The 12,234-nt window shown below is 41.3% G+C and overlaps 1 protein-coding gene across 1 annotated transcript in view; it reads right to left on the reverse strand.

The window, feature by feature from the left end:
* Window positions 1–12,234, reverse strand: part of Dgki (diacylglycerol kinase iota) — a 391,316-nt gene that overhangs the window by 97,977 nt on the left and 281,105 nt on the right. Inside the window, exon 21 of the mRNA XM_059257016.1 lies at window positions 4,675–4,775. Within this exon, the coding sequence (XP_059112999.1) occupies window positions 4,675–4,775 (101 nt within the window). The remainder of the gene's footprint in view (window positions 1–4,674; window positions 4,776–12,234) is intronic.

Consider the following 12,234-nt stretch of genomic DNA (forward strand, 5'->3'; position numbering starts at 1 on the left):
CTGTATGTGATTTAAATTCTTGTGATGGGAACTCCACACTGCTCCATGGGAAATCCATAACAACTCTACTAAAACCCATCTTAACTCTCTGACGTCCTTCCCACTGCCTCTCCTAACTTCTCACCTTAAATACCAAAGCACACCCTTCAGGGCACCTGTTGTCATTAACTCTTCTATTGACCCCATCCCTTCCTCTTAATAAATTCAATTCAAAACTAATTCTAAAACTCTTCATGGACTTCCTGACCTCTACCAGTAAATATTACTTAAACAATCATTTTGATTCTTCGATCTGTAGGTCCCTTGTAGTCTACGTGATACCTCAGTTTACTCAGACTATTGTTCAACATACTACATGGACTTACATGAACAATGTCTTCCTGGTACAGAACCTGAATGCCAGCCTCTGCTGCAGAGACCTACACCTTACAGCACCCTCTGATACAAGGAGGCTTCACCCCATCCTACTGTACTCCAGCTCAGCTCAAAAGCCAGAGACTCGGGTTTGACATCCATCATCCCCTACATCTCCTCCTTGACTTTCCTTTCCTATAAAATCATGCCTGCTGTATCTGCCCCCCTCTGTGTAAGTGAATCTCTCTCTCTCTCTCTCTCTCTCTCTCTCTCTCTCTCTCTCTCTCTCTCTCTCTCTCTCTCTCGTGTGTGTGCGTGTGTGTGTGTGTGTGTGTGTGTGTGTGTGTGTGTGTGTGTCAATGCTATCAATGTTAGAACATGGGCCTGCCACTTTAAGATACTGGTCCTTCTAAGAGGTCAGATTTGCAGCCTGCAGAAACCACGCCACACATCCCTGCCAATTTTCTCTTGAGATATAGAACCGACAAGCCCTGATGTGAACATATAGATCTCAGTGGGGGGAAAAAAAACAGCTGCAAGAGTCACAATATCCCCTGTATTCCAGGAACTTCTCTGGAAGCCTGGGCCTCTGCCTTGCTCTCCACAGAAGTAACTTTCCTTAACGTTTTCATGTCTCTAATGTGCTCCCATGTCAAGTCCCACCACTGCTATGTCAAACATGACATGCCATTCTCATGCTTCCCCACCTCGAGCCCAGCCATGCTCCCCTTGGTCATAAGACTCTCTCCCAGTGAGGCTCCTTCCTTAAAGGTGGCTTTCAGTCAGTGCTTTTCCCAAACCTGCTACTCTTACTCTGTAGTCTCTTGTACATGTAGACTCCCTGGACCTTTGTCCTATTCCCTGTACATGGTCACAGTTTTCCATTGTACAGTTTCCAACAGACTCCACAGATGGTGGGAAGAGACCCCCTCACACAGAGCCTCACCCTTGCTCATCCCTTTAGGACAAAACTCTAGCATTCCCTTCAGATTGGCTTGAATCCAGCCTTTTCCTGCTGCCACCTTGTGTCTTTACCCCCCTTTCCCTACCAATGTCTGTAACATTCTTGTCACCATGCAAAAGTGACAGCTCCCTACACAACACACAGTACCCCGAGTCAGGGGTCTCCACTCCCCAGAAAGTTTGTCTCATTTTCCCTAAGGTTTTTTTGAAGTATAAATGACCAATAAAGGCTATTTTTGCTTACAAAATAAAAAAAGTGTGGTATTAGCTTGTATCAAAAGTAGAGTATAATCAGCTTGGGTGGGAGACAGGTAAATTTTGGCCTCACTCAAATTATTCTGTACATTGAACTATATGTCCAGTTAAGTCTCTTTTGTAGCTAGAACCGTAACTGTCAAAAGCTGTTTCTCCATTGCACGGACTGTGTAATTACATCTGTGCTTTATTAGTGACTCATTTGCATACCTCACTCAGTTGGTGGAAATGATTTTCTGTTGTCACTTTAAGAGATTTGATGGAACCTTTCCTTTACACTGCCTCTTCCTCTCTTGAAAAGCATCACTTTTACCCTGAGAACTGATAAATCATAACCAGTGAAGAGACTGCATTTTAAGTAGCAATTATATTTATCAACATGTGCTGGGAAGGAGACTTTTGAGCATTTCTATACCCTATCTGGTATATTAGGAATAGGTTCCCCAGAGGAGATGGAGCTTAACAGAAGGGTGACATGTGTCTCAAACAGTGAGGGTGTATTTCTGTCTGTTGTAATAAGCAGAACAATAAAAGGGCTGCCATGTTGTATTACCAGGGAGCCCTGAGTTGCAGGTGGGAGCAGGGCTTAGTTAGACAACAAATACCCAAGCTTGTAATCTAATATGAACAACCATCCAGACACATGAACAAGAATCAACTAGATAGTGACGGCAAGCATCCCACACTGCCCAGGCAAATCTCTTGATCATGTCATCAAGAAAGGGCACTAATGTTTTTAAACCCAGTATAATACCATTGCTCAAGCTGAGACTTTGTTGACAATAAATGAATCTCCTGGGTGGACTTAGCTCCTTTGTTCTTCCAGAATGCAGGTCAGAGTACATTTGTGGGGACCCTTTTATCTAGATGTGTTTTGGGAACTTCATTTAATTAATGCTTCTGAAATAATGTGTGTTTTGGCATGCACATCACATATGAACTTGAACTAGCTTTTATTCATACTCAGCTCAAGCTCTGTCAGCCATTCTATGGCTCTGTAGTCGGCTGCAAGGTAAACCCAGGCAAAAGAGCAAGGGTCAGCAAATCCATAACCTCAAAAGCTAAGCTTCCCTATGCACCCACAGCTTGTAAGCATCACCACCATTTATTAAAAGTAGAATGACTGACTTAGCAACTTTTACTTTCAATCAATTTTTTTTCAGACTCAGATCTTTAATATACTTCCTTTCTGGTCCCCTTTAAGAGTTTATTCATTCTCTTGGGTTCCAAAGATACTGCTGAATTTATCTGTCCTGTGCTTATGCCAAGTTACTGTTCCCAATTTAAGAAGTTTGCTTAGATGGAAGTTTTATCATTTAAGATAGGATGAGTCAAGAAAGCACTTGCCAGGAAATGTCATCTTCCTGGAAAAACTCAAATCACAATTACCTCCAGCAGCAACGGAGAGATAGATAGAGGCCCAGAGAAGATCAAATAGATAATTGGAAGTTACAGATAAGCCTCAAGCTCTTCAAATGTATCCCACCCCCAGCCAGCTTCTTCAGAGTGGATGGTAAGCTGTAAAACATTACTTGAGATGCATTATCTCTTACTGTTTTTAATAATTTGAAGCTATTAGTTTGGAATCATGAAAAAGGGAAGCAGGTAACGTTGCTCTTTCTGAACAGTTTCTATTTAATTCAGCTGTGGCTATACCTCATCATACATGTGCACAATTGTCTGTCAGTGGCTTAAATCAGACTTTGTACTAGTGTGTCGCTTATACTTCATTTATATTAGAAAACATAATCCATAATGGATTCTTAACAAAAGGAAGAGATGCAGAGGTTCAGAGAACCACTTCTGTCCTGTGGTTCATCCTTTCCCGCCAAAGAAAATGAGAGTCAGGGACAGAGCGGGAGACTGAGAGGAAACTCAAGGTATCAATGTCTCTAGAAGAGGATGCTTGCTGAAGCAGACAGCAGCTGAGAGAACTGAGACAGACTCCCCACAGATCTTCCCAGCAGGCTCAGTGAAGGACCCACCAGGAAAAGGACCCTTGCTCACTGCCCCCTGTAGATCCTAGAAACCCTTACACCCAATAGAAAGACCTTCCTTGGGTTCAGGGTTTCCATTTGCCAAAGCTTGTGGCAGCTCACTGTCAAGGACGCAGAATCTGGAAGCCACTCCCCCAGGGACGCTTTGCAACCTTTGTCCCCAGCACCATTCCCCCCATTTCAACTAGTGCTCTCTTCTGTGCTTCCAGTTAGGGCCACCATGAGCCAATCAACACTGGGCTTGAGGAAGCCTGGGTTCTACTGAGTCCTGTCCTTCCAGAGATACTCGTGTCTGTATTCTTGAGCATTATATGCCTTACCCCATCTTATTGCATCTGACTATTGGTCCCCACAAGTAAGAGGGAACCCAGAACCTTAATATCTGAAGCACTCACAATAGCAATTTCTTGTCTATTTTACTCAATAACCTCTAAACATCAATTAGGGTGAAGAAACTGATCTAAAATGGTGATCAGAATATAAACAATAGCCAATAAGTATCATTTGGTGACATAAATGAACAACTAGCTGTGCACTCAAAGATATAAAAGAAAGATAAACACTGACAGATAATGCATAGGTTGACTCAAATTACAACTTCAGAAACAGTACCCCCTCACAATCAATGAATCGCCCTATCACCTTAGCATTCCAAGGTCATGGTCCTTGATATGATGTTCTACAACAACATAGGAGATGAAGGAACGGATGCACCTTCCTGGGTAACTGCTCATGATCCAGAACACGCTGGAAGCATTTTATGAGGCAAACTTCAAGAAGGGATTTGTGGTGGCTCAAAAGTTTCTAGCTGTTTCTGTGTTAACCTTCTGCATTTCTAATTTTAGATAAAGTTGAGACTTGAGAGGTGCCTAACCCAAGGGCACATGTATCAGAATGCCTAGTTTCACGGTTTTTCTTCACTGTTCCCATTTTCTGTGGCCCATATACCATCACCAGAAGCTTCCATGTTACCTGCACTTCCCTCTTCCCCTCTCCAACCACATTTTTGGATATGAAGTCTAATGAATCTACCCATCAAAAACCCACCACAAGCTGAGACTGAAGAGACTCATCCCATGAAGTCCCTCAGGTGCTGGTAACTTACAGGCTTCCCGGAGTTTCTCTTTGTCATAGTGGAGTCCTTCATAGTCTTGTAAACTGATTTTGTTCACTCGGATCCTCAGGCGATCTGGGACAGACTGGGGACTGCAAGACAAGAACCAAGTGGTCAGGTATAGTGGGAGAGAGAGAGAGAGAAAGAGAGAGAGAGAGAGAGAGAGAGAGAGAGAGAGAGAGACAGAGAGAGACAGAGAGAGACAGAGAGAGAGAGACAGAGAGAGAGAGAGACAGAGAGAGAGAGACAGAGAGAGAGACAGAGAGACAGAGAGACAGAGACAGAGAGACAGAGAGACAGAGAGAGAGAATGAGCAGAACTACGAGTCAGGGTTCTGGAGAGACTAGGGGCAACTGCACCTCCTGTGGGTTAAAAGAAAAGGTTTATGTATAAACCAGAAATACATCCTGTTTACTAGGACACAAAAATTATTTGAAGAATCATTTTCTAGAAACCTAGTGTACCCAAAATTCAGGAAAGAACACTGGACTAGGAACAAAAGGTTCTGGGGAATATCCCTATGTAATACTGGCTATTAATTTGTCAAAAAATTAAATAACATCATGCATTTTGTTCTGTCTAGTAAGCTAGACACAAGTAATGAAAAATAATGAGAAACATGTTGGAGTTACAGAATACTAGTAAATATGTCCATAGTAGTCAAAACTGGTTAATGATGGCCTTAGCTCAAAAGAAATTTTTTAAAAATGCATTTAAAAATACAAACTAGGCATCTAGAGTACATAGGAAAGACCAAGGTTGAGAGTTCTCATCCTATTGAAGAGTCTTTGAAAGTACCACTCAATCAAGGCATGTTGTAATTGACACTACCTGTAAGGTGCCTTGAAATGAGGCACATAATTCATGCTCAAAGAACTAACTCATTCAAGCTAGCCTAGGGTGAGTATTAATTAATTAAACAGGAAGCACAAAATTCTCTGAAGCATATTGTTCACCCTCCTAGATTCCTTAATTTGTCTTAAGTCACATCTTCAAAGTGATTTCATCCTAGGCCCAAGTTGAGTGGAAAAAAAAACCTTAATATTTATCACCTCCAGTGTGGATCAATATATTCCTTTTGGTCTATGAGCATCCTTCAATTTCATTGGTCGAAAGAACTTTCTCAAACACAAGATTGCTGCTTAGTTGTTTTTTTTTTTATAGTAAATGGTAATAAACATTGCTAATAAGAGAGAGGAAGAGATTTAAAGTATTTCAAATATAAGTATATAAGTACACAAATTCTAAAGAGGGTAACAGGTAGACATTTATGAGGTTCACTGTTTTATACAAAACCATACAAGCAAGCCTTAAGACAGATGTGATGGCTGCCTGTCCCATCACTCAAAGTATGACCGCTGAGTGCCCAATCTACTGGCATTGTGCTGGTCATGGTAGAAGCACAGGATAACAAAGTTGACATGATTATGTTAGTGATGACAGGAAGAGCAGAGATCTAGTTTGATGGTAGAGCTACAATTCAGTAAACAAGACCTTAGTATCGTATGCCTACAAGCATCACTTCACCAATAGATAAAAATGTGACTTCCAAATATAAAGTGATTTTAAAGTCATATAACTCTATAGTGCAGAGGTAGAGGCAGAGATATGATCCCCACATTCTTCATTGTGATCTTCCTCCTATATGACATCCCTCTGAGGAGCTGAGACCATGAAGCTATAGATAAATACCAAGAGTCCATGCACAAGATAGTAAAGTCATAATATGGTTTAGCCTGGCCAGCTGATTTCTACCTGGTGCCAAGAGGGATTTATTTGTCAGTAAACAATTTACATAGGTTTGTTAAGTGAACTATGGCACATCCTAGCAAGAAAACATGAGACAGATATTATAAATGGATGCACAGATCTATATTTAATTAAAGGGAAGTCTGTCTACCACATACTTTAAAGTACAATTTTAGAAGTCATAGAAAACTCTGTGTGTGTGTGTGTGTGTGTATGTGTGTGTGTGTGTGTATGAGAGAGAGACAGAGAGAGAGAGAGAGAGAGAGAGAGAGAGAGAGAGAGAGAGAGAGAGAGAGAGAGAGAGGTGTCTAAATTCCTGCATGTAAATTCTGGGACTTAGAAGTTTGTGGATATAAAAGAAACGTCTGCATAAAAGTTCAATAAGTGATTTCAAGTAGCTGTCTCTAAATTACAGATTGAGGTTAATTTGTATTGAATATTATTATTCTTAAAGAAATAATATAGCTATTTAAAAAGCATATCAATCTAAAAATAAGTGATAACTCCACACAAGAAGAAAAGTAACGATCATGGTAAAGAATGTCTGGTGCTAGATGTAAGTAAGTAGAAAGAACTGATTAGGAGTAATCACACTTGTTTCATATCAAGTGCTTATCCCCATATCAAGGGGTGTCATCTTTTAACTCCCAAGCTTACCCAAGTAATCTTCATAGATTGTAACTGGCAATTTTCCCCCACAAACTGAGCAGATCAGAAGAAAGCTGAAGCCCTAGAAGACTACGGTTCTTCACAGTCTGTGATGGCAGGCACAGAGAGTACAGGGTAGAGTGAGTTCTGTGTAAACACTCTCTAAGATAACAGTGGATCAAATACCACTGATCTCTAGCTGTCTCTGGTGGTTAAAGGCAAGAAGAGCAACCTCGTTAGAGAAGCAGTTGCCAAGTGTAGACAGAATTCAGAGAACTGCTGGCCAGTCCTTCTGTCCACTTCCATGTGTAACAACCATCTCAGACCCAACAGAGCCTGTTTCCTCTCTGCCCACTTCCATCTCCTGATTTCTCACGTTGCCCTCTGGTTCCACCCCACACAATGCTGCCTCCAGAAACACCGGGCTCCAAACTTCCTCAAAGCTCACTATGATCACACAATAGGACCTAATATTTGAATAAGATTTTCCAGATACCAAGTGAATTGACATCTTACTTCATTTCTTCTCCGGGATTGTGTCACTCACCAGCATTGACTCCTCTTTGCTTCCTTCCTCCTCTCGCTTTTAGTTCACGCCTTCTTGCAACCACTTACAACACACAGCAACAGGAACTCTCTTAACCCAAGCCTTAAGCTCTCCCATATTCTGCTTCCTATTAAATGTGACTTAAAACCTTTAAAAAATGTTAACTTAACTGAAGCCCATTGATAAGTTTTAAGGCATCAGAGCATGGGCTAAATAATAGAAATCCTCTTTCAATCACTCTCGACCCTTGTCTAAGAAGTAGGTGGGTGGCAGGGGCAATGTAGCCAACTGCTGGGAGACACTGGGCTCCAAAGCAGCCTGACTGAATCTGAAGCAGTTCTTCCACCTCCTGGTTAACCTGTGATACAGTCTCCTCCTAAGAAAGACGATGACAACAGGATCGACCTCATAGGCAGAGAACAGAATGGGTCAGTGCATGTGACACACCTTGGGAAAGTGCCTAGTACAATCCAAGCGTCAAACAGGTATTTGCTAATATCATTCTGATAATTACCCTCCCCACTTCTCTCCTAAACAAGATTCTGCCTAACCCTAGCATCTGCTACTTCCAGACATAGGGAGAAATTTGGAACTAATACAAGAACCTCCCTCGACATTTCTAACGAGGTTCCTGGGGACACTGTCTCTCTTGGCTGGTGTCGTGACATTCCACATTCATGGATCTTCTCCCACTTGGTTTGTCATGAAGCCAGCTAAAGGCAAGGAACTGGACAGCTAAAACACAGGGGACAGAAAGTGCACTGAAATTAAGTGAAAGCCAAGCAATTCAATTTTATTCCTATGTCACATTATATTAGTGTCCCATTACTAGCTGACTGAAGGTGGAGGACAACAGAGCTGTTCCCTGGAGTCTGGGGAATAGCCCTGCATTAGTTTTCTAAAATTACATTTTGCTAAGGAAGTTAGTAGAGCACAGAAGAGACTCCTAACTTGAGTATAAAGAAATTTGTCTCTATGCCAACATCCACAACAAGCAACCCATATTGACTTAGGCATTGTATCAAGAGGTCTAAACCTGACTTCCAGGAGACCCTGAGTTTCCTAGAAGAGATCCAGAAATCTGTGAGCTGCTCTTTCTATTGAGGTGGGATTGTCAATTTCTCACTAATTTCTTCTGCATCCTTATACAGATTGGAAGTTCATGATTCTGGACTTAACTCTCAAATGCTCCCAGGAGCACTTCCTCAAAAGTCACAGGGTAATCATCTCTCATTAGTTCACACATGGGTTTTCAACAATCTCTAGACAGTAGTTTCCCTTAGCCACATAGCACACAGTTGTTGCCTTGTAAATTTGGAAGGGAAGGACCACCATCCATTGCAACAAGTCCCTGGGTATTCAGTGCCATTCAACTTGCTTCTCACTACTACCTATTCCTTCATAAATGCTGGTGGCAATCTGTGTCTCTCTCTCTCTCTCTCTTTCTCTCTCTCTCTCTCTCTTTCTCTCTCTCTCTCTCTCTCTCTCTCTCTCTCTCTCTCTCTCTCTCTCTCTGTGTGTGTGTGTGTGAGTGTGTGTGTTTCTATGAATTGAACTAAATTCGAGGTTTCTTGCACACAAGGCAAGTGTTCCTCTACTGAGCTGCCTCCCCAGAGGTGACTCTGATTACCAGACAGCAGACCTTAGCATGATGAAAGTCTGTTGACTAGGAATACAATTAGAGAGAGTGAATGTTTGCAAGAAATTTTATCCAAAGATGTTAATAATGTAAATCTTAATTCATGTTACAGACAGGACCCTTAGAGTTATATAATCATTCTACATGCTATACCTTATGAATCTCCTGCTTTAATTAGCATTTCTCAGATGGCTCATTGCAAGATGCACCCCTTTTATGCAGAATCACAAAGAGGGTTGGTTTTCTTTACCAAGACAGAAAACCATCACAACCCTGTCTTTTTTCTACCTTCGGGCTTGATTTAACAATACAAATGAAATTCCTTAAATTCTTTCAACCCATGTAAATAAATACAAGGTTCTACTTGAGCATAATCTAGGTACAACAAAGTGTACTAATATTTTTTGTTTGTTTTGTTTTGTTTTTGAGACAGAGTTTCTTTGTATAGCCCCTGATGTCTTAGAACTCACTCTATAGACCACACAGGCCTTGAACTCAGAGATTTATCTGCCTCTGCCTCCTGAGTGCTGGGACTAAAGTTGTGCAATACCATGCCTGGCAGTCTAACTAATCTCTAATAGAAGTCTTTCAACTAGTCCTTATGTTATGAAGGGTCTGTAATTAAAATATTAATTATTAGTGTAAAATCTAGCAGGAATGAGTCACTTCCTTTTTGCAATTCCAGCACCTATAGTGCCACTTTGCCCACATTTCCAGTAACTATGTATGAGTTCTCCTGAACTGCCCATGGCCATGAGGCTTGAGCACAGGTTGGCACTGGAGTGGCTTTCCAGTGGGCTCTCTCTTTGCAAACCCCAGACACAAATCTGACATGGCTGTCCATTTCTGTGTTCTGCCTGATCACCATCCATTGCCGGAGGTAAATCCATGCAGAGTTATACTTTTCCCACCTATCACTGTATCTCTAGTGGGATCCACATAGATTAAAAGAGAATTGAGAACTAGAAGTCCTTACCTAAAAGCAAACAGTCCACCTCAGGATGCATGGTGTTCAGTTAAATTATGGTGAGCCTAGAACAACTATCACCAATTCTTTACATCAGCTGCCAAGCTGGGCTTTATTTAAACACAATTATAATCAATAGCTTCCTTCAGGAATTTTCTAGAAATTGCTGAAATGTTCCTTTGGGTATTTTTCAATTGACACTGAAAATAACCTAAATACAGATGCATCCAAGAAGGCTTCTACAATAAAACCAATTTGAATTAAGGTTTCTGAGCAGAGATTTAAAATGGAATTTTGACACCTGCCAAATTCATACAGAATACTCATCTTCCATTATCTTCTGTCCAGAGAAGTGAACGATGCCTGAGGAATCTAAAATTGTGCAGAAGTTTTTGAATCTCATTAAGAATAATCCAAAAATTATTAGTGTTGGGTTGTCATGTGATCCCATATTAGATATGTTACTGCATAATCCTTCATAGGTTATTCATTCTTCTGTACGAGGGTGTGCTGGGTAGTTCTATGTCAACTTGACACATGCTAAAGTCATCTGAGATGAGGGAACCTCAATTAAGAAAATGCCTCCCTAAGACTGGGCTGCAAGCAAGACTGTAGAGCATTTTCTTAATTAGTGATTGATGTTGGAAGGCCCAGGTCATTGTGGGTGGGGCCACCCCTGGGATGTTGGTCCTGGGTTCATAAGAAAGCAAACTAAGCAAGCCATAGGGAGCAAGCCAGTAAGCAGCACCCCTCCATGGCCTCTGCACCAGCTCCCACCTCCAGGTTCCTGCCCTATTTGAGTCCCTGTCCTTACTTCCCTCAATAACGAACAGCAATATGGAAGTATAAGCCAAATAAACCCTTCCTTCCCCAACTGACTTTTTGGTCATGGTATTTCATTGGAACAATAGTAACCCAAGCTAAGACAGCAGGCTACATGCGCTGGTGTGTGTCCAGGGTGCATCACAGAGGCCAGAAGTGGACAACAGATGCCCTGATCTATAAGACTCTGCCTATTCCACTCAGACACTTGGAACTAAGCTATCAGCCAGCTCCTATGGTCTCCAGCATCTGCCCCTTCACTGAACTAGCATTACAGACACATGTGTGCTTACACCTGAATTTTTACATGAGTGCCAGGGATTTGAACTTGTATCATGCTTGTACAAAACTGATCTTGACTGCTGGGCCATCTCTTCTGCCTCAGGCTGTTCATTTTATTTGAAGGACAGTTCCCCATCACTACAACTCCTGCTTGTGAAAGGACTGGAGTACTGTGCCAACATACAGATGGAATGATAGAGCAGCAATCCCTCTAGATCTTCCTGTAAGATCATGGAAGCATTGGAGTTGAGAGGTATCTTAGATCTTACCTAATTCAATGTTCATTGTTCCATATGATGCTATGTTTCCTATGATGGAATCTTCAAATGGTGACTCAATGTGGGCATGATCTTCATCCAGGAATAAGATGCTAGATGGAAGTGACCGAGTTTTTGTTCAGATCATTCTAAGCAGGTGAAAATTCTCTCCAAAATTTTCTCTATCATTTCTATATTGGCCATCCTAATAATGCTTTGGTATATAATACGTTTTAAGTCACTGAGAGAATCAGTCACAGGTTTAATGCCAAACAAGTGCAAACATATCAGAGAATTTTTTTTTACTATTCTTTCCAAATATCCAGACACTTTTATGGAATAAAATTTAATTTGTATATTTCCTATAGACCTTCAAGTGTGTGTTGTAATTCCATACTTCTTCAGAAATCTGTAGTCAGTTTCTATCCTTTGAAACTGTGTGCTAAATGAATCTGTTACAGAATGAAATATCTGTGTGGTAACTGTTCCTTACATGTTTTACCAAGTTTGTATTCATGTCATGGAAGGAGGCAAAGGGGAGGGACAGCAATGGCTTTATTCCACGACACTGGAAAGCAGCTGCCAGGTTTCATTATTTCTTCCTTGAGGATGTGAAGGGCCAACAGCCTTGATCAATACA

Source organism: Peromyscus eremicus, chromosome 3 (genome assembly GCF_949786415.1).
Source record: "Peromyscus eremicus chromosome 3, PerEre_H2_v1, whole genome shotgun sequence".
Classification (NCBI taxonomy): domain Eukaryota; kingdom Metazoa; phylum Chordata; class Mammalia; order Rodentia; family Cricetidae; genus Peromyscus; species Peromyscus eremicus.